The sequence below is a fragment of the Grus americana genome, chromosome 22, assembly GCF_028858705.1.
Source record: "Grus americana isolate bGruAme1 chromosome 22, bGruAme1.mat, whole genome shotgun sequence".
NCBI classification, from domain to species: domain Eukaryota; kingdom Metazoa; phylum Chordata; class Aves; order Gruiformes; family Gruidae; genus Grus; species Grus americana.
In genome coordinates, this window is record NC_072873.1 from 2,294,412 (window position 1) to 2,321,234 (window position 26,823).

General features: G+C 56.7%; 1 protein-coding gene across 3 annotated transcripts; it reads left to right on the plus strand.

The window, feature by feature from the left end:
• The first annotated feature begins 187 nt into the window (after window positions 1–187).
• Window positions 188–20,760, plus strand: SOCS7 (suppressor of cytokine signaling 7). Of its 3 annotated transcripts, XM_054801833.1 has the most exons (10): window positions 188–1,143; window positions 6,395–6,459; window positions 9,637–9,741; window positions 10,571–10,672; window positions 11,506–11,636; window positions 12,067–12,235; window positions 15,185–15,313; window positions 18,180–18,315; window positions 18,617–18,774; window positions 19,073–20,760. In XM_054801833.1, exons 1-9 carry the CDS (start codon window positions 281–283, stop codon window positions 18,735–18,737), a joined length of 1,821 nt encoding a protein of 606 aa, XP_054657808.1. In that variant the 5' UTR covers window positions 188–280; the 3' UTR covers window positions 18,738–18,774; window positions 19,073–20,760. The 3 variants fall into 3 exon arrangements, with proteins under 3 accessions (XP_054657808.1, XP_054657809.1, XP_054657810.1); XM_054801834.1 differs by lacking the exon at window positions 10,571–10,672; XM_054801835.1 differs by lacking the exons at window positions 9,637–9,741; window positions 10,571–10,672.
• The last annotated feature ends 6,063 nt before the right edge of the window (window positions 20,761–26,823 follow it).

The following is a 26,823-nucleotide window of genomic DNA, read 5'->3' on the forward strand; positions in this document are numbered from 1 at the left end:
CTCCCCCCCGGCCGTGCCCCCCCCCCCCGCCGGTGCCGCCCGTGGGTGCCGGGGACTCGGAGCTCCACGTGGAGGGGAAAGGGGGCGGGGCCTCAGCACCGGGCGTGGCTACAGCCAGGGAGGGGCGTGGCCAGGCGCAGGGGGCGTGACCGGAGCCGGCGGCGGAAGTGGGGGGGCGTGGCGGCGTGCGGCCGTCGCCGCGGAGGAGGGAGGGGGCCGTGGCGGCGGCGGCTCGGTCCGGTCCGGCCCGGTCCCGGCGAGCCATGCGGCGGTCGTAGCTATGCAGCGCGCCGAGCTGCGGGACGGGGAGGCGGCGGCGGCCGCCGCGGCCTCCTACCGGGTGCTCAGCCGCCTGCTGGGCTATGGGGCCGGGCCGGAGGCGGGCGCGGCGGGCGGCGCCGTTACCGGTGCGGCGGGCGCGGGGCCAGGCGGCGGGCGGCTGCCGACGGCGGGGTTACCGGGCGGCGGGGCGCTGCGGAGCCCGCGGCCGCCGCCGCAGCTGATGGTGTTCCGCAACGCGGCGGAGGGGCGGCCCGGTGAGGAGGGCGGCCCGGCGGCGGGAGGCGGGGGCCCGGCGGGCGGCGGCGGGGAGCTGCTCTGCCCGCGGCACCGCTGCGCCCTGGAGCCCAAGGCGGCGGCGAGGTGGGGGGCCGCCCCGCCGGGCGGGCTGGAGCTGCAGCTGGCGGCGCTGGGGCTGCGGCCGCCCGGGCTGGGCGCGAAGGGGCCGGCGGGCTGCCCCTGCCCCTGCCTCGGCCCGCCGCCGCCCGCCGGGCCCGCCGCCGAGGAGACGAGCGACGCGCTGCTGGTGCTGGAGGCGCTGGAGCCCGACGAGGCCGGGAGCTGCTCCGAGGAGGAGCCCGGTTCCCCCGGCCGCGGAGCCGCCCGAGCCGCCGGGAGAGGAGGCCCCGGCCCCGGCTCCGCGCCGCCGCCCGCCGCCCCCGGGGGAGCCGGCCCCGGCGCCAGGAAGGGCTCGTTGAAGATCCGCCTCAGCCGCCTCTTCCGCACCAAGAGCTGCAGCGGCGGCTCGGCCACCGGGGACGCCGCCGCCGCCACCGAGGCCCGGCGCACCGGGGAGCTGCCCGCCTCGGCCGGCAGCCTGACCGACGTCTGCGGGGCCCGCGGCCGAGAGCAGGAGGCCGGCAGGTACGGGGAGAGGCGGGGGGAGGATCCCCGGGGGCTGCACCCCGGCCTGGGGGTGGGGGGGGGGTGGGTTTGGGGTGCGGGATGGGGGTTGTGGGGAGCAGCCGCCTGCGTTGATGGCAGCTGGGAGACCTTGGGGTTGGTGCCAGGCACGGTGTGAAAGCCGGCGTGCAACGGGCATGACCCTGGGGTGCAGGGGGAGAAAGGGGTGCTGGGGCTGTGGCACCTTGCTGGAGGGTGGAGGGTGACCGGGAGGCGTGGGTGCCGTCCCGCCGATGGGTGCCGTGGCCGTCCGCGGGCTCCGAGCTGCGCTCAGGCCTCTTCTGAGCAGCCGCCGAGGCCTCGTCTTTCGCGTGGGGTCAGTGAGCACAGCTGGAGCCCGGGAGAGGCAGGCGGAGGAGGGACACGCTGCTCTGCGCTCTGCATCCGCAAAGGGCATGGTGGAAAAACGTCCGGGAGCAGAACCGGCGAGGTGGTGGGTGGCTTGGCAGATCGCTGGAGCCCCGGGATGCTGCAGGCACCGGCTGAGCGAGGAAGTGGTGTTCTCCGGGAGCGGCCTTTGGTGACACCGTGCTGAGACCCAAGGGGCTGGTGTTTCCTCTTGCCCTCCCACATCTCACAGAATGATTTCCTGAGGCTCACGAGTGTCGCAGCTGGGCTCCGGCCTCGGTGGCGGTGGGTGCTGCTGTGGGGGCTTCGCTGTCCTGTGGCTGGAGGAAGCGATGGCAGCCAGAGGGTCGTGCGTTAGAAAGGATGGAGGGACAAATCCCGTGGGACCTGCGCACCCCCCTGTTCCTCAGCTGCTTGCCCTGCTCCAGCCTCGTGTTTCAGCAGGAGACACGAGCTGGTCGATACCCGCTGGGGAGGGTAAAGGGCTGATCTGGACCCGCTGCCCAGCTCCGGTCAGGGTGGGCCTCCTGCGCTCCCAAAATCCCTTTCTGTAGCTTTTCCAGCAGTAGAACTGAAACTCCTCATGGAGGAGGCAGGGAGAGCCGGCCCGAGGTCTGTGCAGCCAGCCCGGGAGCAGCATTAAATAATGGAATGGGCTGAGTATTACAGCACAGCCCTTTCCCCGCGGGGTTAACTAACCTCGTGTAAGGCTTTTGGGGTGTGCTGCCTCCTCAGCGCGGCTGAAGACGTGTTGATGGGCGAGCAGGAAACTTTCTCCAGGCTTGCTGTGAAGATGCTGACCTTGGGTCAGGCGTGACCCGCAGCACTGGCTTGTGGTGACTGGGCGCTTGGGCAGCCCAAAAGGCAGCCAGGCTGTAGCGGAGGCCAAAATTACCTCCCTTTTGAAGCGGAGGATGGCTTTTGAGATGGGGCAGCCTCAGCTCTTGTGTCAGCTCCCAGCCCTGCAGCTGGTCGAGGTGTTTGAGTCCTCCCTAGAGCTCCTGTGCCCGTGAGGAGCTTCGCTTTTGCACGTGGGGTGGTGAAGCAGTTTTATAGGGCGCCTTCATTCCCCACAAATGACTAAATGGGCCTCAAATGGGAGCAAGGCGAGTTGCCTGTAATGACATAATGCTTTGCTAATGGGCTTGTGGTTTATTCAGTCCTTGTGCTTGACGAGAAGGAGGAGTTCTCGGGACCTCCCAGCGCTGGGATCGGGCGGTGGGCAGTCGTGCCTTAGCAGGTTGGGAGCAGAGAAGTGCCGTACCGCTGCCCGGGTCTTCCCTCTGCTCAGGGACTTTAATGGTCACTTCTCGTGCTCTGGCGTCGTGCGACTCCGCCACACTAATTAGGCGGTATTTTAACAAAGGTTACTTCAAGGTGCCTGATGCAGCAACTCTTGTGGTTCAGGGACGACTTTGCTGCTTCCAGTTCCAGAAGTCGCCTCCTGCTGACAAGGGCTGGATTATTTGAACGATGCTTTTTGCTCCTGGGGAGCACGGCTCCTGCGCTGGTGGGGTGCGGGGTGGGTGTGCTTGGTGCCGGGAGGCTGCATGGTGGTGGGACGGTCCCTGCTGACCCTGATCTCGTCAGTGAGGATGCGTGGTTCGGGATGCTGGGATGCCCATACCCTCATGAGCAGGTTAGACCCAGTTTAGCTAAGCTGGGCTTGCTGGGAAGTGAATATTTGGCTTCAGCAGATGCTGCTTCTCTTTTCCTCTCCTCCCGGTTGCCCTGGTCTCTCAGTTTGGAGATGTGTACTCGATTTTCTGCCATGGTCTTTGCTAAACTTAATGCCACGCTAGTGAATGCTGTCTGCTACTTTGCACCCATCTTCATTAGTTGACTGGGACGACGACCTTTTCTTGGCTCTGGTAAGAGCTGGAGGCTGTCGTTTCCCAACACGTGGCCCCCATTAATATGGGATGGATCTGGCATTCGCCATGAGTCCCTGCCTCAGTCGCTCGTGGCTGACGAGGTGGGCTCAGAGCAACTTTTGGGATAATTCACGGCTCTGCTTGCTATCGAGCTCTTGTTCCTGACTTGCAAGTCTCCCCACGGGCTGGTGGTGAAGGGTTCTCCCTTGGTCTGCTGTGGGTGTTACCTAGTACGGCTCTCTTTTTTTAAACATCCACAAGAAGCAGAATTCCTGGTATTTGGAGTTGCTGCCCAAGCTTCCCATCGTGCTGCCGGCGTACGGAGCTTTGCCTCCCGCCTGCAGCAGCAGTTAGGAAGGAAACCAGCCCCGTTACCTAAATCAATAGTTGGGCCGTGCTAAGCTGCAAGAGGCTAACACACTAAAAGTGGAGATACCTGCGTGCGGCTTCCCACCCAGGGCCTGGGTGTTGATATTAAAAGGTTGTATCAGTGGAACTGTTCTTTTTTGGAAGCAATTTGTAGTGCAGAGGTAATCAGAGGGGAAGGGGACAGGGTTAGGCACCGGTTCTGCAGATGGATGGGTGCAGGCATGCCTGAGCTGCAGCCGGCATCTCCTGCGGATCGCTTGCCGGGTTGGTACCCAAGCCCTGCAGGTTAGCTGTGTTGGTGACCTTGGGTTTTTAACATGTCTCCCTGTTACTACACGCATAAAGTCGCACGTAGCCAGCCTGGGTGGCCGGGTAAGGCTGGCCTTAGCGTTAACAGGACAGTGCCATGGGATGAGGGAAGGCAGCACGGTGGGAAGCGCTGGCCGCCGAGGCAGCAGCCGCAGCTAGCGCGGAACTGGTGGGTAGCTGATCCTGAACCCCCTTATTTGCTGGAGCTCGAGGGGTTTCCCTGTTTGTGTGCACAAATCCACGCAGAATCGGTCCACGGTGTTCCTGAACAGCAATGTCCACCTTTGGCTTCCTCCAGTTCTGTAGAGCCATGCTGATCCGATGCAGCAACGTTCAGGTACCGGTCAGGCGTAATTACTTTTCCGTGGGTTGCGGCGGCGTTTGGAGATGGCTGCAGAACCTGAGGGCAGGAGGAGGAAGTATGGAAGTATGTTGTTTTGGTGGAGACTGAGTTGGGAAGCGGAGGATTCGGTCCATGAATCGTTTCTTGCTGCTGATGTGAGAAATCTCAGAAATCAATGGCTGTAAAATGTTGGCAGAAAATGTAGCTGTTTTGGTAACAGCAAAATGCCAGCAGTGCTCCTTTCCGTCTGGCTTAGTGGGTGGGAACAGAGCTGTTACTATATTATAAAGTTAGTTGATATTAGTCCAGAAGAGTAATATTTTGTGTGTCTGATAATTAGTGAATTGTTCTTCGGGGGGGAAAAAATCCAACCCTCAAGTAGGTGTGAGAGGCTTAAAATGAAAAAACTTCCAAACATTTTTAGGGGATTCTGTATATCAGGATGATGAGTGTTCTTAGTATTTTTATTTGCAGACTTACAGTATTAAATGTCTATTCACAGCTGTGTGACCCGGTGCCGTGACACAAACGAGAGGAGCGTTTGGTCAGCCATGTGAGGAGATGAGGGTGCACCCATCCGCTCTGCGCTCCCGGGGCTCTTCAGTGCATGACATGAGACCGGAGCTTGGGTTTCTTCTCCCTGTAGGGCACCTGAGTTGCATCTGCTCAGCACAATCCTTCCTGAAGGGCGGCAGTCCTTGCTCAGAGCTGGTTTTAGCTGCAGCTTTGTCCAGGTTTTGCTGGCTGCGAGCGGAGCTGGGGTCTGAAGCACAAGACAGGCTTAAGGTTCAGGGTCAGCAGCTTGCCGGGAGGAGGTTGGAGAGCGAGGAAGACGTTCAAGAGGAGCGGTGCCAGCCCTGTAACAGCCTGCTTGCAGTGGAAGTGGGGTGTTCTGGCTGGCGAGTAGAGCTGGGCTCTGAGCTCCCGTAGATCTTGGTGGTGCAGTCGCTTGCTTGGATGCAACGGGACCAGTTTCTCTGGCCAGCACAATGAAGTCGCGCTGTTTAACTTGGAGTAACCTTGTCTGTCCCAGTACAGCCCTACAGAGTGATAGCGGCTGCCCAGCGCTGGGATGGGCGTTGCACGACGCTGGAAACACCTTTGTCAAAGCTGTGGTTCTGCTCAGCTTTGTTCTTGTGCTCCCCTCCTAGGTGGGAGTGAGTTTCTGGCACCAGGGATGCATTTCTCTACTCACCTAAACCACGGATTCGAGTCCTGGGGGTGCCATACGCTGTGCCTCAGTTTACCAGCATTTTCTCTGCCTAGTTCTGGATAAAGCCCTTTAGCATTGCAGTAGGGAAGGTGCCGGAAGGAGTGGTTTTGTGTGGGGAGAACGCAGGGCTGGCTACAGTGTCGTTATAAAACGGCTGGTTTGGAAAGCGAGCTTCATGGGAATTGCTCGTATTCCTGGGTCCTCATCAGAGGTGTGGGGTTTTTTTTAGCTGTTTCCATCCATCTCGACGGCTCTGGGTTTAAGCTCGCCTACCCTTCACCTGCATTTGGAAACCCTTTGGGGAGATGGTGTCCTCCAAACGCAGCACGAGGGCATTCGATGCGCTTGCTCTCGGCACAACCCCTAATTGCGCAGGGACCCAACCTGTTTGTCGAAGGTGTTTGGCAATGCCTGATCCAGAGAAATAGCATGACGTCTGTTGTGAAACAGCTTCTTGGCTCCGGTTACCAATACTTGCTTGGGGTTTTTCTTTCCAAAGACTTTATTAATTACCTAGTTAGAGATTTGCTTAGTAGCAGGACAGAGACCTAGCTTTACTGGTTGACTGCCCTACTTAAGCCGGAGCACTGCTCTAGGAGTCGAATAAACACGCAGCATGGAGCTGTCTCGAGCTCCGTAAAGAACAATGAAGACTCTCCTGGTTTGAGAAGTTCAAACGGTGTTTTCTTCTGGTGGGATGCACCAGGTCTCCCCATCTCTACTAACAATATTTTTTTTTTTTCTGATTTCCCATAGGAAACACAGACTGACAAGAACTCAAAGTGCCTTTTCCCCGGTTGTGTTCAGCCCCCTCTTCACAGGTAAGGATTTGAAAGATTTACAGCATGGCATTTCATTTCATTTTCCTGTAAAGAGAGCAGCGTGTCCTTAACAGTAGATGCTGAAAGTTGCCTCAATGTGCAAACCAGGATCTCTGTGAAGAGTCCCTCTGTCCTGCTTGGCCTCAAACCCTGAACAAGAGGAGCTGTAAAGAACATGGCTATTGCACGTCAGCGTTTTGCAATTCCTCCTGTTGAAACGCAAGTTTGAGTTGTGCTCTAGGAGGCGAAGGTCCTTCCTTTGCACAGGGCGGTTTGCATCCAAGTGGTTTGGAAAATCCTCCGTAGATCAAGTGCAGTTTGGTGCTCCCCTCCTGTGGTTTGCGAGGAGCTGAGACCAAACCGCTTCCCACCTGGATCGCACACCAATGTCAGCGGCTCTGTTGCATGACGGCTATGGGAATTGAAACCTCTTTGGTGGAGCACTCCCTTCTTCTGCGTGCTTCCCCCCCTCTCGTCGTGTTCTGCTGGTTTCTGACCTTCCCTTTTCTGCCGGGCAGCTAGGGGGGAAGTTGGCCAGTTTATAAATGGTGCGAGGGGGAAGTCCTGCTCTGCTGGCGGCTGAAAGCTGTAGTACTGAAAAGCTCCTGGTCGTGGTCATGTGTCTCTTGTGGTGTGGGCTCGTAGTCGAAACAGTCGTAGCCGCAGGGCTTGGGGCTTCCTTGGGAGAATCCCGACTCGGGACCTGTGTGAGTAGGATTCCAGGGTCTCAAGTGAGTATTTATCAGCTGCGTGGCTTACACGGCTTGTTATGAAGGTCAGATTGAAAATAAATTCATGTTGAGGGTCTTATTGCAGAGCAAAGGAATCAGAACGTGATTGTGGAGTGATAACCGCCTTAGGAAAAGGCGGTGGGTAGAGCTGAAAGCCGCTTGCTGCTGGTGTAGGTGTTTGATAGCAGAGCTCGGCGCAGGAGCTGGTGCGTGCCTTGGGTTTGAGTGGGGCGAAGCCGTCTTTGGAGAGCAGCGCTGAACTCTTCCTGAGAACTGGTCTAAATTTCAGAGAAGTGACCTTCAAGGCAGAGCATTTGTTTGACTTGCCTGAAACCAGTAACTGGGAGCTGCTGCTCCGCTCCTGCGGTTTCTTGTAGCTCATTCGGCTCTTGCAGAAGTGGAATCACTTGGGGGTAATTCAGCTGTGGCGGTGCTTGTTCTCATCTCCATTCCCACATCCCTTCAGCTGATGTCCTGATAGCGGGGCAGCGTGCAGAGAACGTGCTCCTTGTGCGAGCAGACTGGCTTCCTCTAAGCGTCTTTGTGCATTTATTTAGCAAATCGAGGCTGGTGAAAGCAAAAGCTGCGTCTGCCGCTTTGTCAGCTGTTGCTAGGGGAAGTTGTAGTATAAAATCTGTAATTCTGTGTGCTGGGGGATACGGGGATGTGTGTGCAGAGCTGCTTTTCTTCAAAAGAAACTAGAGAGGAGAAGCTGGAATCGACAAGTTTTTGCTTTAAATTTGGGAGGTGATTAATTGTTAGTTTATCCTTTTACCTATTTTTAAAATGACTTACGTTAATTTTTGCCGGACGGTAGAATAGTGGCAACGCCCTTGTAGGAGTTTTCCCTTTGCAGAAGACCATGGAAGCGTCCCCAAAGTGAATATCTGGATTTTAATTGCTTTGGTTTGTTGTTAACTTCTCCATCCTTACCCAGCTGAGGTTTCTTTAATGGCTGCTGCATAGGGGATTTCCTGAGACTGTGCACCACCAAAATGGGACAGAATTCAAATACCTGGCCCAACTTGCCTGAGCTTCTTGGGGATTTGCTTTCAGGTTAGTGTGTGGGGTGAGCAGAGGTCTTTGGGAAGGGTGTCCTCGCCTTTCCCGAGCTCTCCTTGGGTGCTGGCTCCGTCAGTACACCGCAGCCTGGCATTGCAGCTCCTGCTGCCTTGGGAAGGGTTTGAAAACTGAGTTACCGCACCCCCTCTCAGCCTGGTTGTCTTTTTGGTTTTGTTTGCGCCAGATGAATGCAGCCCAGCCACTTTAGGGTGTGGAAATGAAAGAGTGGCTGTGTGCATGCGTGTGCGCTCACACCCATAAGTCCCCCAGGGAGAAGGTACCTCAGATAATAACCGACCCTAAATACTTCTCTTAACGTGGCTTATTAATAGATAGGGCTTTTAAAAGCAGAAGGAAGCTGAGTCAATATCGTCCTGTGTAATGCATGGTAAATAAATCGTCGGGCTCTTACCAAGAGGTGGGTGATGCTGTGTGTGGTGTCTGGGAATCGAAATCGAAGGCAGCCAGATTTCATTGTCCTTGAGCCCGTGGTTCGGGATGATTTGGTTTGTGGTGGTTCATCAGAGCATGGTTAGACTGATTTATTTTTATTTTTATTTTTTTGGGGGTGGGTGGGGGGAGGCGGGAAGCCTTGATGGTGGTAACACCCCTTAGGGTCTCTCTTTGGGGTTTAGGTCTGTTCCTTCTCAGTCTGTATCTGTCCATTACTGAGGCTGATGCTTTGACCTTGAGTGGATGGCTTAATTTCTCTCCCATTTCCTCTCTGAAAATCTAAAATCTCTCTGATTTTAAGTTAGACATCTTAGTTTGTGTCATTATTTTCCCCAAGCAGTATTCTGGATTCAAAGCCTTTAGGCTTCAGTGAATTCCAGTTATTTAATGTAAAAGCCTGTCCAGCTCCCTCTTATTAATTTTAAGAGCTGGTATCCTCATGGCAAAAGCTATTTCTGTTTGATCTAAGGCATTGGTACGCAAACTCAGACTGGCATTAATGGGAGTATTATACGAGTTGTGTGCCAGTGGGTGCCACGCAGACCTGTGAAACCATTTCCCAAGCATTATACAAAGTGCCAGCGCTGTGCACTATTGATGAGCTCTGGTTGTTACGTGAACTCGGTGCTGAAAAGGTCTCGCAGTGCCTTCTCATCGCATCCTCCTGGTGCTGGGCTCACGCCGGGCTCAGGCACGCGTACCGGTACGCGTCGTTCCCTTCTGCCTGACCTTTGGGTTGCGGTAGCTGAGCTGATCGATGTCTCAGAAACGGTGCAGCAGGGAAACTTGATTTGAAAACAGCTAATGAGATCGTTCTCCAAACCCTGCAGAGGTTACTGCTCCTTCCCCTCTCCCCCGGCCTCCCCGTGCTCGGCATCTGCACGCTCCGGAGAAGGTGCAATACTAACAGTCTTGCTCCACCAACCTTCAGGTGAAACAGTGTCACTAGTGGACGTGGACATCTCTCAGCGAGGACTGACCTCCCCTCACCCTCCGACTCCACCACCTCCACCACGAAGAAGCCTCAGCCTGCTAGGTACCGTCCCGGAGAGCATCCTTGGCCGCGCGTCCCCGCGGGAGCATAGGAACTGCCCGTCTGCCCATGCGGGGACCGAGGAGGAGCGTCCCAAGGGTGTCTGGCAGCGTGTTCGCTGCCGGCTCATCTGACCCCATAGCACGCCTGCTCGCCTTTCCCTGGCAGAGGATTTCTCGCTGTTCATTGAGGGCTTCAGCGTTCCTCTTAGATCAGCCAGGAGGGGAGGGCGGTGGTGGAGCAGTGTGAGGTGGGACGTAACGTGCTGGTTTTGTAGCGTTTCTGCTGCCTTGGGAAACTTCCACCCTTCCTACCCATCGCTCAGCAAGGCCGATTCCCTTCTCTGCTCTCTAGTCGGTGGAAGTGGAGGCTCCCTGGGAGGCTGCCGCACCAGGAGCCCGGCTTAGCTGCTCTACGTCCTCCTCTGAGCAGGAGCAGCTTAGGATGGGTGAAGTCAGCCTTAGCAAGCAGCATCTTAAACTGCACGTCCCGTGTGCTGGGTCTGTGAAATCTCCTCTAAATGCCTGTCTTGTGCTGCAAGCTGCATGCATGGAGCTAGCCGGGCTGGAAAACTGACTCCTTCGCTCTAGGAGAGAGAGAGTGTGTGTGTGTGTGTGTGTGTGTGAGGCTCCGAGCTGGTGTGAAGTGGCAGCAGCCACCCGCGCTCGGAAGCGAGAGGAGGATGCCGAGGTGCCGCTGGGAAGCTCCATCTTCGCTTCTCCAGGCAGTGCCGAGCGCTGGTTTGCTCGGGCCGTGTTGTCAGGCGCTCGCCGGCGCAGAGCTCGCTCGCTTTCCTGTTTTCTGAATCTCTCTTCCCTCTGTTCTCTCCTAGATGATATCAGTGGGACGCTGCCTACATCTGTCCTAGTGGGTCCGATGGGCTCTTCCCTGCAGTCTTTCCCTCTGCCTCCGCCTCCTCCGCCCCACGCCCCAGGTCAGCTTAGCTTTAGCAGCAAGGCTCTGGCTTTCCCTTCAGGGATCTGGACTTTGGGGGTTTTCTTGGTAAACTTGAAGGCTGCACGTCGGGCTTTAACAGCAACGGTGCTGCCTGCGTTGCCCGCTCAGGGACGTGCGGTCCTGCGCTGCCGAGCGCTCGGGCGCTGTCGTGTCAAGGCTCTGGTTTCCCTGTGCTGCGGCTCTTGTTGCCTCGCAGTAGTTTTGCTGAAGCTTGTGATTGCACCGGCTTTATCCTCAGTTCAGCATCTCCCGTTTTCTCTGGTTCCTCTCGGGTTCAGCAGAGGAACACACCCCGCTTTACACTGTGTCAGATAACGTGTTAATGAGTGTCAGCGATGCTGGAAAAGCACCGTGGGAGCAGGGTTCAGCGCAGGAGCCCCAGCCTTGACAGCCAGCCTGCTGTGCAGTCCAACTGAACAGCACACGGGGATGTTTCCTGTGCGTTTACCCTTTTGCTTTTGGTTTCCTTCAGGACCCAGAGGGTTTTAACTGCCCCTTTTTCAGGATGCGTGTTCGTTCCTTCCAGTCTGTGCCGCTTGGCACTTCCCTTGCCTTCCCTCTGAGCTAGCCATAAGGAAATAGCAGGTGAAGGCACCGAGTTAGTCACCTTGGAAGAGCCAGGTAGTGACTCCCGCTGTGTCCTTAACGAGGACGTTGTCCTTCCATCGTTCAGCCCGGCTTCCTCCTCCACGCTGCAGCTCTGCCCCTCCTGCCCTGACCTCTAGAGCTGTGCGAGGGGGACGGAGCGACTTGTCCTTGGGGTCAGCTCCCTGCGGGTGACGGTGGCCTGGGCTGTCTCTCCCTCTGCAGACGCCTTCACACGGATTGTCCCACTGAGGCCGATGGAGGCGATGCCCGGCCAGCCCGCCTCGCACCTACAGTGTCCGCTTTACCGCCCGGACTCCAGCAGCTTCGCAGCCAGCTTGCGAGAGCTGGAGAAGGTAACGGTAACGTGTGGGGGGTGGTGGTAGCCAGGAGGAAAAGATTGCGGGTCTCGGCTCTGGTTTTAGGGACTGATCATCCCTTTTACAGAGCTGGGAGCGTAAGATTAGGGTAGGGCTGAAAAAAACCCTCCTGCCTTTCTCCCAGTGAGGTCGTTGAGTCTAGAATAAAGTATTTTGTTGTGCATGGAAGGGGTGTTGTAGTCTCATCTGTTCTTTTGCCGCTTCTGGGTGGTAAGGGATGTGATGGTGCGCTCTCATCCAGGAGCAGTGAATCCCAACCATCCGTACTTCTGGGTGGATACAACCAGGCACTTCCACTTTGGCATTTAAAGGGAATTAAGAGCAAGAGCAAATTGTATTGTGTTTGGTTGCTGATAAAGTCTGTCTTGCTAGCATCTGCTGACGTTCTGGCTGTCTCTTCTCCTAGTGCGGGTGGTACTGGGGACCGATGAACTGGGAGGACGCAGAGATGAAGCTGAAAGGGAAGCCGGATGGGTCCTTTCTGGTCCGAGACAGTTCTGACCCCCGTTACATCCTGAGCCTCAGCTTTCGGTCACAGGGCATCACCCATCACACCAGGATGGAGCACTACAGAGGTAAGAGCCACGGGTGGTTCTGGGGACATTGCTGACAGCGGAGGCCTGTGGCTGGGGATCAGTCTGATCACAAGGTCCCAAAACTCTGGGCACAGCGCTGGCAGAAAAGGAGGAGCAGGAGCAACGTGTCCTCGCTCTTGTGCTGAGTTTCTGCAAGATGCTTTAGAAGCTGCATTTGACTTTGCTGCTTGTGCCTCAAACAGCAACTCTCCATATAACTCTGAAAAATTGGGGAACATGGGACTTCCCTGTGCCTGTCCTAAGGCCTTGCTTTGGGAAACTGGACTTGAAGAAAACGATGATGGTGAGGTTTTTGGGATCCCGCATCACTGAGATGCGATGTACAGCACGAGCCATCATTCGTAGCTGTCGGTGCTTCCCAAAATGAAGCCGTGAAATGAGAAGCCCTCTCTTGACGTTGCAGCTCGTCGCCTTGCCTTGTTCTCCCCCCGCCTGAGGGATGCTCGGCAGCGGTGCCAGCTGCCCTTGGTCCCATGCTGAGGCTTTAGCTCTACCGTGGTGGGGTTTTTTTATTCTGAGAACTCCTGGCACACTGTTTGTGCCCTTTCTTCCAGCTGCGCTTGCTCTCCTGCTTGGGCTGTTTCTCACCTCGCCCACGCGCTTTGCTCATCTTCACGTGTGGTTTTTCTGTATTGAACCCTCGCGCAGACAGCTGTCCTCAGGCCGAGTGAAATGCCTGAGAGGCTCAATGCAGGGGGGGGGCAGCTGCCCTGTAACCTGTGGGCGAGCTTTAATAACAGCTGCCCGTAGAGCCTTGTCATTAAATGTGTCTGCAAATAATGGGTTCAGCGGCTTCCCAGCCAACCTGCTGCAGAAAATAGTGGTTTGCAACCTTTCAGAGCAAAGCTCATCTTTTTCACCCTTTTGCCCTTGCCCCAGGGATGCTGCTGTTGTTATCTTCTACCTTGGCTAGCGAAACCTGGCAGCACTTCTGGTCTTGAGCCCCTCTGATGGAAAGATGCCCCAGCATTTGTTCTGGCCCACCTGGAGCCGGTTTCCCTGTCCCTGATCATTGCGTAAGAAGGAAGGAATTTCATCACCCTGTCCTTATAGAAATTACAAGAAGCTCTTGCAGCTGGAGGAGCTGTGAGGCTGCCGGTAGAGTGGATACTTTTTCATAATTGAGTTTTGGAGCAAAAGTCACTTGCTGCTGGTCTGGTTTCTTATTTTTGGGGCCGGGATACATCCGTTCTTGGAGCTACCTTAGCCAGGTGTCCTTCCCTTTCCTCAAGCTGTCCTTCTTGCTGCATGGATGAAGGTTGGTGCTGCCACCTTCCCTAGAGCAGCGCTCCCAGCCCTGGCACCACATTCAAGGGCTTCGTTTGTGGGTGCAGTGCTTTGCGTCGGCGGCCCCGTGGCCCCCCCCCCCCCGGCCAGGACTGGCCGCCTTGTGCTGAATGTGCTGCGGCAGTGTGGAAAACTGCAGAGCTGAGCACTCTGATAAACCAATGAAGATGACAAATGGTGAGGCTGGGGGAATGGTAAAGAGATAAATGCTTGACCTTCAGGTTTCAGGTAGATGAGAGGAAGAAACCAGAATTTATTTGTCTTTTTAGGTGAGCTGAGTAGGTGCGTTGGGGAGGCTGGTGTTTGTGCTTTGTCCTTTGCAGCTTCTGGCCACTTTTAAGAGTTCGTTCAGATCTGAGATTGCTAGTTCCCGAGAAGAATTACTTATTTTAGTGCTTGCTGATCCCAGATGTCTCCCAGATCATTGCTCCCAGCCTGGCCCATGGCGGGGATGAGGTATCTTTTCCCCGGGTACCTCTGGCTACCTGGTCTCCTTAGCATGAGGAGAAGGTGGAACGAAATACATACTGTCCATGGATGCAGGGCATTTGCAAAGCTTCTCCGCTGCCTTTCTGGCTCTGGGTTATGGTGTTTGTGCAGATGAACGGCATCACGCATCTCCCACCGGAATCTCCCCCCTCCGCAGGCGTGAGCCCGGGTCTGGCTCCTGACGGGCTCCGTCCTACGCTGAGCCCTTCTTTTCCCATCTTGGTGCTCCTGGTGAAGCTCCGTGCTGTGCTGGCTCTTGCTGGAGCACTGAAAAATCTGCAGCTAGAAAGGGAGATGGCAGCGGGGGCGGGGGGGGGTATAGGCAGCGTTTTGGCGAGTAGGGGATGACCGGTGCTGCGTTCCGGTGCAACCAGGGGGGTGTCTGGTTGCAGCACGAAGATCGTGAGCCTGGTCTGACTTGAGGCTTAAACTAACCTACTCAGAGATCTGTAAACAGGTTAGAGGGCCTGCTTTCCCTCTGTTGCCCATCTCCAGTTTCTTTGTTCGCCACTCGAGCTCGATGCATACGCCGTGTCGGATGGCGGGGGGGGGGCCCGTGTCGATGTATCTTGACCCTGGTTCTAGCTTGGCAGTAATTTGAATTAAGGTGTTTGAAACAGCTGGCAAGAACACGGAGCTGCTCCTGTGCCTGCTCTGGAATAAGTGATCCTCACCAGCCATAGGGCGGGCAGAAGAAGATTTCAGCACCTGGATCGCTGTTTTGACGCGCCTCTGTGTGTGGGCTTAACCGCTCTGGTGTGCTGGCTCTCTTCGGGAGTGCTGTTGATGGGATGCTGCAGAGCGGCAGGGGTATCTGCCAATGCTCTGCATGCTTTGATAGTTTGTTTTAGACCCAGCAGTCGTTGCAGGCTGTTTGCAAGTGACTTGTGGCCATGCTTGGGTTACAGCGGTCACGTCGTCACGTCTTTCTGCATATCCCCGGCTCTTGCTGAGCGCTGGTTCCAGTGGAACAGCGTCCTTGCAAGCTGGTGCCACTGGTGTTTCCTCTTAGCCCTGCCTCATCCCAGCTCTATGAGAAGTAGTCAGGCTGGGGCATTCACCTGCTCTCTGAGAACATCAGACTCCTGACTAAATGTCTGCTCTTGCCACCGGTGCTCCTATAACGTGAAACCTTTTCTGTTCTGTTGGAAGGGACCTTCAGCCTGTGGTGCCATCCCAAGTTTGAAGACCGCTGCCAGTCTGTGGTGGAGTTCATAAAGAGAGCAATCATGCACTCCAAAAATGGGAAGTTTCTCTACTTCCTCCGATCCAGGGTTCCAGGTGAGTCTCCCACTCGGTCTGGGGGATGTGTTGCTCTGTGATTTAGCTGCTGGTCTGTCCTAGAGAGCCGGTTTAATGTGGCTTTGGTCTGCTGCGCTCAGTGCCCTGCTCTGCATCCTTGCCCACTGACTCCTCAGAAGGATCCTGAGGGGCAGATCTCTCACTCAGCACCTGCACCCCTTACTCATAGTGGTAAGGAGAATCCCCAAACCTTCCTTTCTACGAGTATGGAAACGTGCTACCATCTCACACGATGACAAACAGAGCTGGAGACTGGAAAGCTACTCCCTCAACAAGCAATTATTTGGCTACTAAAACTCTGCTTTCCTCCCTCCCCCAGTCTCAGTGCCGCTGTTCTTATGAACCACTCCGTGCTTTGTAGTTTCCCAGTTCTCCCATAGCTGAGACCCACCTGGGGCTGTCGAGAGGAGAGACATTAAGCTGAGTGTGTGGGAGCGTTTCCAAGTGTGAGCTCAAAGTGAGCCTCAAGCGATAGATACTGTAGATTCAGAGTCCCTGGGGGGGACCGTGATGCCAGAGCCCATCAGCAGGCAGGTGCTTGCAAGCAAGGAGGGAGTGTTAGTGTTAGTGAAGCTTTGTCGAAGCATGTTTGATTGCATGCTGTTGGGATTGCGGAGTGCTTGTTTCCCCATCCATCAGCCTCTGGTTCCTTAAATGGGGTCACATCTCCCTCCTGCTAAATCTGGGCAGGCAACTGGACCAGTATCTTCTGTATCTTTTTTTTTTTTCTGGTTTTTACTCATCTGTCCTGGTGTACCAGAAAGCTAGCCAAAAAAAATCTGATGTGACAGGAAGGCAAGAGTCTGCCAGACAGGCAAATATGCCCCTTTACTTGTGAGAGAGCAACAGCGAGGGGACAGAATTTGAAGGGTGGGTGAGCAGCGATGCTTTGAACAAAAGAGCAGGGATGGGAATGCTGCTGTGGTGAGACGGGTGGCGGCAGCGAAGCAGAGAGGGACGGGCCTGAGAAAAGCGTGAGGATTGCTGCAGTAAATCTGCAAGGGACACGATAGTAAATTTGCTCCCTATCCACATTGCCATCGTGCCTGCAGGCGCTGGTGGTGACAGCGACCTCTCCCTGGCACTGCAGCATGGAGAGGATTTGACCCAAAGAGTTTCTGGTCTAGAAGAGGCTGGAGGGGAGGAGGGATGGGATGTTCCTCCCTCTCCAGGGCTCCTAGCAGCCCGGAGTCACAGCCCGGATCTGTTCAGTGTTGCCCTCTGCTGCAGACACGGCCAATAACTGGAAAGCTGATTTATACCGTGGCCGTGCTTTGGGGAGGAGAGGGATGGAAAGCTGGCTTTGCAATGTACCCTACCTTCAAAAAATCCTTTCATCTTAAAGATACTTTACTTTCCTGATTCTGAGATCTCTTCCCCTCGAGAATAGGGCTTTGAGAGCTTAGGACTCCAGGCAAATACTGTACAAAGGACTTGCTGTAGAAAAATACCATTGAAAAAGAAAACACCCTCCCCAAACAGTGCTGTGCGCCTGCTGAGGGGTCCCTTGCTGCCTGGTCACCCCCCTGAGCCGCCAGCCAGCTGTACTGCTGGCTCCAGGTCCTGCACCTCTCCGTCTGGGTGCAGCATTGGACCCGGGTGCTTCTTAGAGCCGCTCTGCCTTGATCCTTGAAAAACAAAGTCTCGCACTGATGCCTGATTTTTTTTTTTTTTTTTTTTTTTTAGTGGGAGAATATTTAGGATCTGCATCTCCCCAGTGTGCTCGTTAGTGCTGTTCTCCTGCTGAAATGTTAACTGCTGCTCAGAGGAGGGGGCTGTTTCCAGCTCGCATCTGGCTCCTGGCAGCGAGGCATGTGGCGAGCACAGCGTGCGGAGCTCGTGCTGCGTCCCTGTAGTCGCTGGCTGGGCTCCCAGAGGCTGATTCTTTTTTGGTAGGAGAATAAGGACAGGGAGGAAGAATCCAGCCTTCAATTGATTGCTGTTTTTTGCTTTCTCAAAAGCTGGCTCGCAGCTTCCTGAGCTGCCTGGAGCAGTTTTGAGCCCATCTTAGTGTGAAGAGCTTTCCCTTTTCTCCTTTCACTCCGTTGCCCTCAGAGACAAGCCAGCAGGAGGGGGTTAGAGTGTAACTAGCTTTGAACCCTTCTGTAAAGACAGATAAAACCTTGTGCTGTGAATGAGCCCAGCTCCCAAAGATCCCTCCTGGTGCTCCTGCCGACCTCTCGGTTCTGTGGGCTCGATTGTTGCTCTTAACTTTGGGGGAGGAGGAGGAGGTTGTGGGGCGGGGGAACGGCTGGATGCAACTCGCTTTCAGCCCTGCGCGGTTGCTCCCTGCGTGGGGAGCTGGCTCGGGCGAAGCTGCCTTTGTGCCCAGCCTCGTGACCCCAAGAATGAGCAACTCTGGCGCAGCTTGAGCTGACCAAATCCCCCAGCTTTTTAACGCCTCGCTAGAACTACCCAAAGGGTTATGCAGAGCAAAGCCTACGTGCCCGTCATGCTGCCTGCCTTCTCCTTTGGCTTTCTTCTGCACCCTTTCAAAAGCCTGTTGCTTCTCAGTATAAATTAATGCTTCGTCTACCAGTCCTGGGAGAGGGGGGTGGTTAGGAGCTTGCAGCGTCCCGGGATCTGCTTTTCCACAGTCACCCCATGACATCAGAACTGTTGTTGCCTTGTGAGGAAGGCTGGAGATACTCTGCAGCCCCTGGAAGGTTTGGCTCCCCAGTCCCAAGCGACTCTGAAGCAGCGGGCTCCTGGGAAGACACGCTATCGACCTCAGCCTTGCAGAGAGCTCCGGTTCCCGAGAGCCAGCTTTTCCTTTTTGCATCAGTAGTGGTTCCTTTCTAATATAACACTTGTCTCCAATATTACTTCTTCTTTTTTCCCAAAGGTCTCCCTCCAACGCCTGTCCAGCTCCTGTATCCAGTCTCCAGGTTCAGCAATGTCAAATCCCTCCAGCACCTTTGCCGCTTTCGGATCAGGCAGTTGGTCCGAATAGACCACATCCCCGAGCTCCCGCTGCCCAAGTAAGTCTCGAGGACGGGCCGGGGGATGCATCTCTGGTTTCCTCTCTGCTGCAGGCAGTGAAAAGGCGTCTCTGTCTGCAGCAGGGGTTCTGGGAGAGCATAGTTGACTTCTTCAACCTTGGGACAGCCAGATAAATGTCCTGTGGTGTGTCGGGGTGTGTGCACGGCCTTGGGGTGCAGGCTCCTCTTTCTGCTGGAGGTGACTGTGCTGGGTGGGCTGGGGGCGAGGTTCTGGTTGTCCGTTGTGGAGGTTGGCGTGGTTGTGGCTCAGGGTTAAAGCTTCTGCCCGTTCCTTCCCCAGGCCCTTGATCTCCTACATCCGCAAGTTTTACTACTACGACCCGCAGGAGGAGGTGTATCTGTCGCTGAAGGAAGCTCAGCTCATCTCCAAACAGAAGCAGGAGACCGAATCCTCCACGTAGCGAGGCTGCCTCGCCCATCTTGTTGCTGTCACTGATGGTGAGTGTGTGCCGCTGGTCTGCGCCCCATCCCGCGGGGTCAAACGTAAATCGCTCTGTTCCCTCTGCAAAGAGAACACAAAACTTTGCCAAAAAAGTCGCGGCTATTCACTCCTCGGTCTTTTACCGTTGCCCAGCTTTCCTTGGGGAGGGGAACAAGGCTCCTGCCGCTTTCTCATGCGTATTTGTGCCCGCACAAGCCTGTGCTCGCTCTCGTGCCGAACCGGCTGCAGTCTGGGGCAAATCCTGCCATATCAAGCGGGTTGTTTGATCCCTCTCCCTTCTCTGTTCCCCACTAGGAATTTGATTGTTGCCATCCTGTAGCCCAAGCCAGGCTGTGGTGGGAAGGAGGCACGCGACGGTGAAGCCTGCTTCTGCGGTGCCGCTTCTGCTCTCAAGCTCTTTTGTACAGAGAAGAGGGTTCAAGACTCCTAAGAAGCACAGCGGAACGGGAATAAGAGCCTCGGCTCCTGCCTGAGGGAGAGGGGTCTCGGAGACAGCTGAGCCCAGCTCGCGGACTCCTTGCAGAACAAAGAATGTCATGGCACTATTTACAATTTTTTGAAAGTTTTATTTTTTATGTCTTTTTTTTTTTTAATTTTCAGCATGAGAAATACTGTCTTATGATCAGCTGAATTTTATTATCCTCCCTTGGAAACTTCAAGGTGGGGAGAGGTAGAGAGAGAAGAGGACTCTCTAGGAAGATCATTTGCTCCAGGCATTATGGCAAGACTGTTCTTTGGTCCTCACTGAGAGGGGATGCAGCCGGGGAGCTGCAGACTGAGACAGAATGACGTGCAGCTACGTGGAATAACCTCTGGGGAGCACGGAGCTCTGAACAGCAGGCAGCTGCACAGCTCACCTCCTTTCTAGGATTTGGGAGAGGAGGACCAAACCTAGTCTTGGGCAGCTGAGCTTTGCAACTGGATTTGCAGGGTGGTCCTAGATGCTTTTAACTTGGGCCCAAGGAAGGAAGAGCGTGTGAGCCATTTGGATGGCGCGGAGCCTTCTGCCAAAGGGAATGGTTGCTGCTGCACTGGGGAGCAAGGGCTGCTCCGCTGAGGAGGCATCCTTCCCTTAGCAAACACTGGAAGACATCGCTGAGCCCCTTTAAGTGGAAGGAAGGTGGCAAAGCTGTTGCTGTAAGTGTTGCAGCAGTCCATGGACCGAAGGTACTTGCTACAGTGATCTCTGTCTTGCAGAGCTGTGGGACGTGCACTTTTAGCCTTTCTCTGGCTGTCTCCAGAAGCTGTGAACAAAGGGGCTTTCTGCTGAGCTGCGAAGGATCCTGATCAGGAGTTGCTGGGGCATTAAGATGCATTTTTGGGGTGACTTGAAGCAAGAAACAGATAACTGAGGGTTCTTCTGGAATGGCATCTGATCTCTTCGAGCTTGCTTGCTGCTTCCTCCTCTCCCTGGGATGTCCGTGGAACCACAGCAGTTGAGAAACAGTAAAGCCAAGAGAGGTGGTAGCTCTTGCTGTGTTTCTGGGCTTGGCACTGGCTGAAATACCCCTCGACCCCTTCAAATCCTGGTCTGCTGTCTCATCTGCAACCGCAAAGAGTTTGCATTTCATGGTGAAGTTTAAAGTTTGCCGAGAAGTCTGGAGAAGCATCTTTTCTCCTGTATTTAAACGAACAAGTGTTCCTGCGCTCTCAGCTCCATCCTGCAACAGTGTGGTCTGAAAATGCGATGCTGTGTGTGGCCTTGGTCCTCGGATCGGGCTGTCGATCTGAAGTCGGTGCCCTGCGAGCTGGCTGCAGTCACTCGGGAACCGCTAGGACTTTGGTCTTGCCCTGCAGAGAATGATCTATGTCCTTGAATTAGACACAGTCGTGTGGATCTTAAAGCAGCCTGGAAAAATTCTGATTGTCTGCCTCTGCCAAGCGTTGCTTCAAAGGGTGCTAACAAATCCTGCCCTCCCTCTCTTCACCATCACCTCTGGCCTCAGTTTTGGTCTTGGAGAAAAAGTATGGTTTTTTTTTTTTTTAAAAAAGGATTTGGCTTCCAGATGAAAGTAATAACTAAGCTTCAAAATCTGTAGAAATACCTCATCGGACACTACTCACTACTGACTTTGTGTTATGGGGAAGGGGGAGCTGCCCCAAGATGTGCTGAACAGCATATCCTGACCCTTGGTGAAACTGGAGCTAACCCAGCCTACAGCTACTGTGTCCCCTCTGTGCGGGGACCGGCGTTCGTCCCTCCGCAGCCGCCGCTGCGTTCCGTCCCCTCGGCTGCAGCCCCACAGCTCACGCCAAGTTATCAGCGGGGCCCGCGAGGAAACACGACTGCTTTGACTAAAACGCACAGCACGTTGGGCGAATGTCGGGGCGGTGGGGGCGGAAAGCATCTGTACTTGTGCAGGCGAAACTCGAATATCCACGCACCTGGTCCTGCTGCATCTCGGCTGTCCACGTGCTGAAGATTTGAATCTTCCAATTTATCTGTATGCTGGAAAGGAAAAACTTCCCAAGAGCCAAGCCCCGTCTGATGCCTGAAGTGTCCAACTCCGTGCCAGCAAAGAACAGTGTGCCCAGTGCATGTGCCTCCTGTCAAGCTTCTCTCCGAAAAGAGACCCTGGAGGCAGGGATGCGATGGCGCGCGGATGGGTGATGGCCTGCGGGACGCGTGAAATGGGGGAGCTGTGAGTCTCCCCTTGCCGAAGCTGGGGAGAAGCCGGTTCTCTCCCTGGTGTGATGGTAGTGACAGCATTTTCAGTCCTTCCTTCCCTGTTCCTGGCTGGAGAGGCACAGGCTGGGCTTGGGGAGGGAAAGCAGCTGACCTGGAGAGCAGACCAGGGAAAACTGGTGCTGGCCGGGCACTGGGCATCGGAGCAGAGCCTGTCCTGCTGACACTGGGCTTGCCCGGGGTGAAAACGCACAACCCTGCTCCACGGTGGGTCAGGAGAACCGTCCTGCACCGCTCCATCCCCTGCCCTCCGGGGAGCTCCCCGTGTACCCCCCGAGCTCCCCGGGAGGCTGATGGGGGACGCTCTGTGTTGAAGGAGCAGCCAGACTTTAGGGCTAATACTTGAATCACGTGTATCTGGTCGGCTGTCGCTGTCCTTGGGAGCGCTTCTCCCAACAGCCTGCCGGTGCTTCTGCTGTTACTTGAACCTGGTGCACGGTGGGCGCAGCCCTCCCCACCCTGAGGCCAGCAGCAAGGCTGGGGGGCTCTGTCTGCAGCAGCCGAAACGATGAGGAAACGTTCTCTGGGGTGTTGGATAGGGGATGGTGGGACACCGACGTGTCACGTTGATGTGCTTGGTGCCAGCTGTAGCTGCACAAGACACCCCCCCCATCAATCCGCACCCGCAGGAGCGGTGGGGTTGGTGCTGCCATGAAGGTGGCAGATGCTCTTCAGCCTTCCCGGGGCCCTGCTCCACCTCTCCTTGCTCCGAGCCAGGCAGGGGAGCTGGAGCGTGGGCAGTGCCAGCCCGTGGCTGACCGTGCCGGATAGGATCCCGAGGTTAACTGTAGTTAACAGCCTTCTCTTGAAATCCATTGAAAATAAAGCTGTTCCTAGAGTTCCTTCGCATCTAGGTGTGAGGGGAAGGAGGGATTTGATCTGCTTTTGGGCCTGGAAAAGGGCCAGAGCTTTTGTTTTCACCAAGGCTGGAGGTGAACGGAGCAGCGCGGTCTCTGCCAAGGGGGTGGTGGGGTTCGTGGACACGGGTGACATCCCAGAGGTGGCTCGGTCTGTTCTTGCCAATGAATCCCATCCCTCTTGGGGCAGGAACGCCTAATGTTTATATCCCGCCGGGAATGGTTTTGTAGGTTGGTTCTGGAGGGTGCTGCCATCCAGCTGATGTGGAAAAAAATTTTATAGCCTCCTTTGGCCAACCTTGAATTCTGCAGCGGTTATTGCTGTCCTCCTCCCTCTATCAGGGACCGGAGGCAGGTGAACAACGAAATGGACCATAAAAACCTACCAAAGCGCAGCAAGTACCCCTGGAAAAGCTCCTTTTTCAGCTGGATGGGTGCAGCCTTCAGCCCTGTGTGGTACCTGGTTATCAGGTTGGCAAGATCCCCTGGCACGGTTTGCTCGAGCCAGGCCCCCGCTCCTCTCCCTGCAGCCTGTTTAAAGGTGGGGAATGACCTGGCTCGCTCCTGCAGCTTGAAATTCAGATAAGCCAGAACAGTTTTCTGGCCTGGAACTTTTCAGCTCAGCATCGACCTCCCTGGGGCCAAAAGAAGGGGGGGGGGGGGGAAATAAATTCATTCCTTAGCTTGGTTTGGGTGGGACCTGCTGCGGGCAGGGTGGGAACCACCTGAGCCGCTCATGCGAGAGGGAAGCGATGGTTTTGAAAGCACCAGGCACGTGGTGTTTACATATCTGGCCAGTTTTTAAATGCTAAAAGTGTTTTCAATAGGGACCTGCGTTACCGTGCGTGTGCCGTGGGCACGGGGAGATGCGTGGGGCTGTGCCCCAGCCGGGCAGGCTCTGCTGCGGGTGAGGGTTGGGGCTGAAGTCTTGTCCGGGAGCATTTTTGGGGAGGAAACTGCTGGAAAGCAGGGTTTGCAAAAGGAAGGATCTTCCAGGAGGGGACCTGGCCGTTGTCCTTTGCTCTCGGCAGTGAAGATCTGCCCTTGGGATGATTTTGTTACCCTTAACGTTGACCGTCAGGTCTGAGCCTGCTCGTGGGGGGCCCAGCCACCCACCCAAGCCCCCTCATCTTTCGGGGATGGGGGGATTTATGGGCCCCCGCAGCGCTCCCCTTGCTCCTCATCCAGTGTCTTCCAGGTGAGATGGGGCAGGTGGGACCCCCCCCCCCCCCCCGACATCCCCCCGGGATTAACGGGGTCCCAGCAGCGCTGCCTCCGACCGTGCCTCCAGCTGAAAAAAGCACAACCGGTGCCCAGAAACACAGCGGCCTCCCCGGGACGAGTTCCCCGTGCCCCCCCCCCCACCCTGGGGTGCTCCCCCACCCACCCACCCAGGGCTTTACCCCGAAAATCGCTGGTGGGCAGCGAGTAACACTGGCTCCAGACTTGCCTTTAGAGAAGGAACGAGCAGATAGCGGCAGCTCCGAGTGCAGGACCTCGCGCTGCTCATGGCCAGGACTGCTGAACCACCCCTTGGTAGAAATGCAGCTTTGCTTAATTTTATCTTTTTTTTTTTTTTTTTGGTGTGCTTAATTTATTAAAATAGTTGCTGTATAATTTATTTTCATAAACTATATTAAAAAGTTACTAAATGGTAAAAACAGACTTGCAGGCCAATCTTTCAGAAGAAAAAAAAAAATGGTTTTGATATAAACGTAACAAATGCACTTTTGGGTGTGTTTGGTTATTTTTGGGGGTGGGGAGGGGGAGCCTGGCTGTACCTGTGGGTTTGTCTGTATATATTGTATTAATAGGCATGTTTGGCCTCTCGTGTGGAGACGTTAGTAACTGCTGCAGGTCCTGTGGGGAAGCTGGCGTGAAGTTCCCAGGTTTTTTTGGTTTATTCTGGGTTTTTTTGGTTTTGTTTTGTTTTGTTTTTTTTTTAAAGTCATCAGTGAGGGAGAGCTGACTTCTGTGTTTGTAACTCATTTCTATCGTCGTTTTGACTGATGGGTTTGGTTGGGTTTTGGTTTTGGGGTTTTTTTTGTTGGGGGGGTGGGAAGGGAAGAGAGCGGGGGTTTGAAATAAAATCATTGGAAATTGTTTTATGCGGTGTGTGGTGTCTTGAGTTTGGAGGTGCTGGACCCCCCCAGGCCCTCAGGGTGCTTTGCCCCCCCCCCCCTCCACTTGCAGCATCCCCGTAAGGAGATGGGGACCGAAGGGATGGGGGGGGCTCAAGGGATGGAGACCCCGGGTCCAGCTCCTGCCCCCCGACTTCACTTTGTCCCCTTCCCCGGCTGCGGGAGCCGCGTGCCGTGCTCCCCCCCGGCCCTGCGCTGAGGCGCTTTGAACACCCCCGAGTTTGGCAGATCAAAGACTGCGGAGCGACAGAATGGGGCTGAGGCGGGGGTTGTACGTGGTTCCCCCCCGGCTGCTGTGTGCGTGGGGGGGCTCGCAGCCCTGGGAGGGGGGGGCTGTATCCATCCTCCTCCTCCATCACCGGGTGTGGGGCAGCGAGGGGGTGTTGGGGTGCAGCGGGGCTGGGGACCCCCATTCCTCCCGCCGTGATCCTGGCCCCAGGGTTGGTGAGGAGCCTGCGCCGCGCTCTGCCCCAGTGCCCTGGCTGTGGGCACGGTCCCGGGGGGGGGGGGGGTGTGTGCTCTGCGTGGGGACAAAGGCCCCATTGACGGGGCCAGACGGCCTCTCCAGGCAGGATCCGACATCTGGGGCCTCCTCGTGAATTTTTTTCTCGGCTGGTCCGAGCCGAGATGCCGAGGGCCCCCTCCATCGGAGCCCCGCGGGCAGGATGCTCCCGGCAGAGGAGGGGAGCGGGGAGGTTTTGGGGTTCACCCAGCCCTGAGGAGGGTTATGCTGGGAGGTGCCACGGGCAGGGACGGCTGCACCCCGGGACTCGCCCTCGACAGGGAGGGTGCCCCAGGGCTGCGGGGAGCCACGTGCCCGGGGCAGGGATGGGGCACCCCCTTGGTGCCCCCCGCAGCCCCATAAAGCCCCTTTGTCCGGCCGCCTCCGAGCTGCCCTGGAAAAGCCCCAACATGGCTGCGCTGCGCAGAGCTTATTTTTAACATCTCATTAGCATCAGAAAGCAGCAAATTTCCCCCGGTCCCCGGCGAGGTTCGGAGCCCCCAGACAAAAGCCGCTTTCTTCCCACCCGCGCTCCCTGCTCGCCTCCCCCCCCGGCCCCTGGGGTGCTGCTGCAGTATGGGGGCCCCCGGGACCCCCGTGCACCCCCCAGCCTGGCAGGGTCCCCAGCTGACAGAAGCCCGTTGGGGTGTCACTGCGCGGCTCCCCCACCCCTGCCCCCCCTGCTCGGCCAGCCCTGCCCGAACCATGAGGTTGGACTGACCTGGAAGTGGGGTACGGGGCATCCTGTCACCCCCCAGTGTGGCACCAGCTCTGGGCTGGACCATGTCGAGGGGATGGGGTGGGTGCTGTGCCCATCCTCATCCTCGCTCACCCCGATGCGCTGGGGCAGGCGTGGGAACATGCGAGGGAAACTGAGGCACGGCCTGGGGCCATGTCAGGGAAACTGAGGCACAGAGCAGGGCCATGCAAAGTGAGTCGAGGCAGAGCGTGGGGCCGTGCCCGGGGAGCCGAGGCCGGGCATGGGGCCGGGTGCTCCTGGCCGAAGCACGCAGGGTGCTGGCAGTGCCCCAGCGGGTCACCGGGCCGCGCTGGGCCTGGCACCGGCGCTGCCTCCGAGCTAATATTTACCCAGGCTGGAGGGCTTGGCCGCCGTGCTGGGAAATGCCGCAGCTGGGCCAGGGGCCACGAACCCGCCGCTCACAGGGGGGGTCAGCCAGTGCCACCCACCGGTGCCACCCCACCCTGGGCACAGCCACCAGCCCCGGCACCCGTGGGAACTCTGCAGCCCCCGGGAGGAAGGAGGTGGGTGATGAAGAGGGGGTGGGATGGGGGGGAGGGAGGGTGGACAGACAGGTGGATGGGTAAAGGTTGGGGGGACAGGGGATGGAGGGACGGAGGGACGGAGGGAGGGAGGGATGATATGTGGATGGGCTGGAGAAAGGAAGGATGAATGGGGATGGATGGAAAGATGGAGGGAGGGAGGATGGATGGAGGAGAGGAGAGGAGAGGAGAGGATGCTTGGGGGCTGGATGGAAGGATGAAGGGCCGAGGAGGGGTGGAGGGATGGATGGAGGGAAGGGAGGAGGATGATGTGTGGAAGGGGTGTGAGGGAAAGGTGGGCGGCAGGATGCAGGGGTGTGGTGGAAGGATGGAGGGAGGGAGGGAGGGAGGGGGGATGGAGGGGGATTGGGGTGGAGGGGGAGGCCGGGGGGGGCCGGGCGAAGGGGAGGGCGGCGGGGGGGTCCCGGGTGGGGCCGGGTGCGGCCCCCTCCCGCCGCCGCTCACATGACGCCGCTCCCGGGATGCGCCGGGCGGCGCCGGGCGTGGGCGGCGGCGGCGAGAGGCGGCAGCAGCAGCGGCGGCGGCGGCGGCGGCAGCGGGGCCGCACCGGGGCGCGC

Coding starts and splice junctions, on each gene's coding strand:
- SOCS7 (XM_054801833.1), top strand. CDS start 281: ATGCAGCGCGCCGAGCTGCGGGACGGGGAGGCGGCGGCGGCCGCCGCG. Junction 6,460..9,636: donor GTTCAGCCCCCTCTTCACAG/GTAAGGATTTGA, acceptor ACCAACCTTCAG/GTGAAACAGTGTCACTAGTG. Junction 12,236..15,184: donor CAGGATGGAGCACTACAGAG/GTAAGAGCCACG, acceptor TTCTGTTGGAAG/GGACCTTCAGCCTGTGGTGC.